General features: G+C 61.1%; 1 protein-coding gene across 1 annotated transcript in view; it reads right to left on the bottom strand.

Moving 5' to 3' along the window:
* Positions 1 to 6: 6 nt before the first annotated feature.
* Positions 7 to 963, bottom strand: part of LOC109371102 (TANK-binding kinase 1-binding protein 1) — a 2,033-nt gene continuing 1,076 nt past the window's right edge. The window contains exons 2-4 of the mRNA XM_019623360.2: positions 548 to 788; positions 357 to 479; positions 7 to 277 (exon numbers count right to left, since the gene is read on the bottom strand). Coding sequence (XP_019478905.1) covers positions 104 to 277; positions 357 to 479; positions 548 to 769 — 519 coding nt within the window. The 5' untranslated portion in view covers positions 770 to 788 and the 3' untranslated portion in view covers positions 7 to 103. The remainder of the gene's footprint in view (positions 278 to 356; positions 480 to 547; positions 789 to 963) is intronic.

Genomic DNA, 963 nt, shown 5'->3' on the forward strand with positions numbered 1-963 from the left:
CATCCCTACAATGCCATCCCTACAATGCCATCCCCACAGTGCCATCCCTACAATGCCATCCCTACAATGCCATCCCCACGATGCCATCCCCACGATGCCATCCCTACAATGCCATCCCCACAGTGCCATCCCCATGATGCCATCCCCACGATGCCATCCCCACGATGCCCACCATTTCACCCAGCTCTGACTCCAGGTCTGCCTTCTCCACACACAGCTTCTCGTAAGCCTGGATCATCTCATCCAGCTGCTCCTCGCGCTCCTTGCTCTTCTCCAGCTGCAGGACAGGGCGGGGGGCTCAACACCCATCCAAGGAACCTCCAAAACTCCCACGTACCCCCCCCCCCCCAACACACCTCGTGCTGGAACTGGTTGAGCTGCTGCTGCAGCGATGCCTTCTCACTCTTGAGCAGCGACGTCTCCTTGGCCTCATAGATGGAGAAGATGTGCTCCTCACCGAACTCACCGAGCAGCGGGCACTGCACAGAGCGTCAGCGGGACCCCGGCCCTGAGACCCCCCCCCTCAGCCCCACCCCAAAGCTCTCACCTTGACCTCATACATCTTCAGGCGCCGTTTGAGCGTGGAGTTCTCCCTCTCCAGCCCGCTCAGGCGGTTCTTGATGTCATCGTATGCGGTGATGAGGGCGAAATGGGACGCGGAGCACATCTCCCCCGAGAGGTCGGTGTTGGGGCTGTCCAGCCAGTCTTCATCCGGCCCCAAAGCCTCTGGTGTCAGGATGCTGATGTCGTCCTCGAACATGGAATCCATGGCACAGTGTGAGTTCTGCCTGGGGGAACACGGTGAGATGGAGGGGGACGCAGCCCCTTGGCACCCCCAGTGCCACCAAGCAGCAGGGAGGGGACGGCAGCTGCCTGCCACCCCACAATGAATGGGAACAGAGGTGTCCCAGCAGCCTGCAGAGCATCAGCATCATGGAGCTGGGGTGGCAGTGAGCATCCCCG

This window comes from Meleagris gallopavo, chromosome 29, assembly GCF_000146605.3.
Source record: "Meleagris gallopavo isolate NT-WF06-2002-E0010 breed Aviagen turkey brand Nicholas breeding stock chromosome 29, Turkey_5.1, whole genome shotgun sequence".
Classification (NCBI taxonomy): Eukaryota; Metazoa; Chordata; class Aves; order Galliformes; family Phasianidae; genus Meleagris; species Meleagris gallopavo.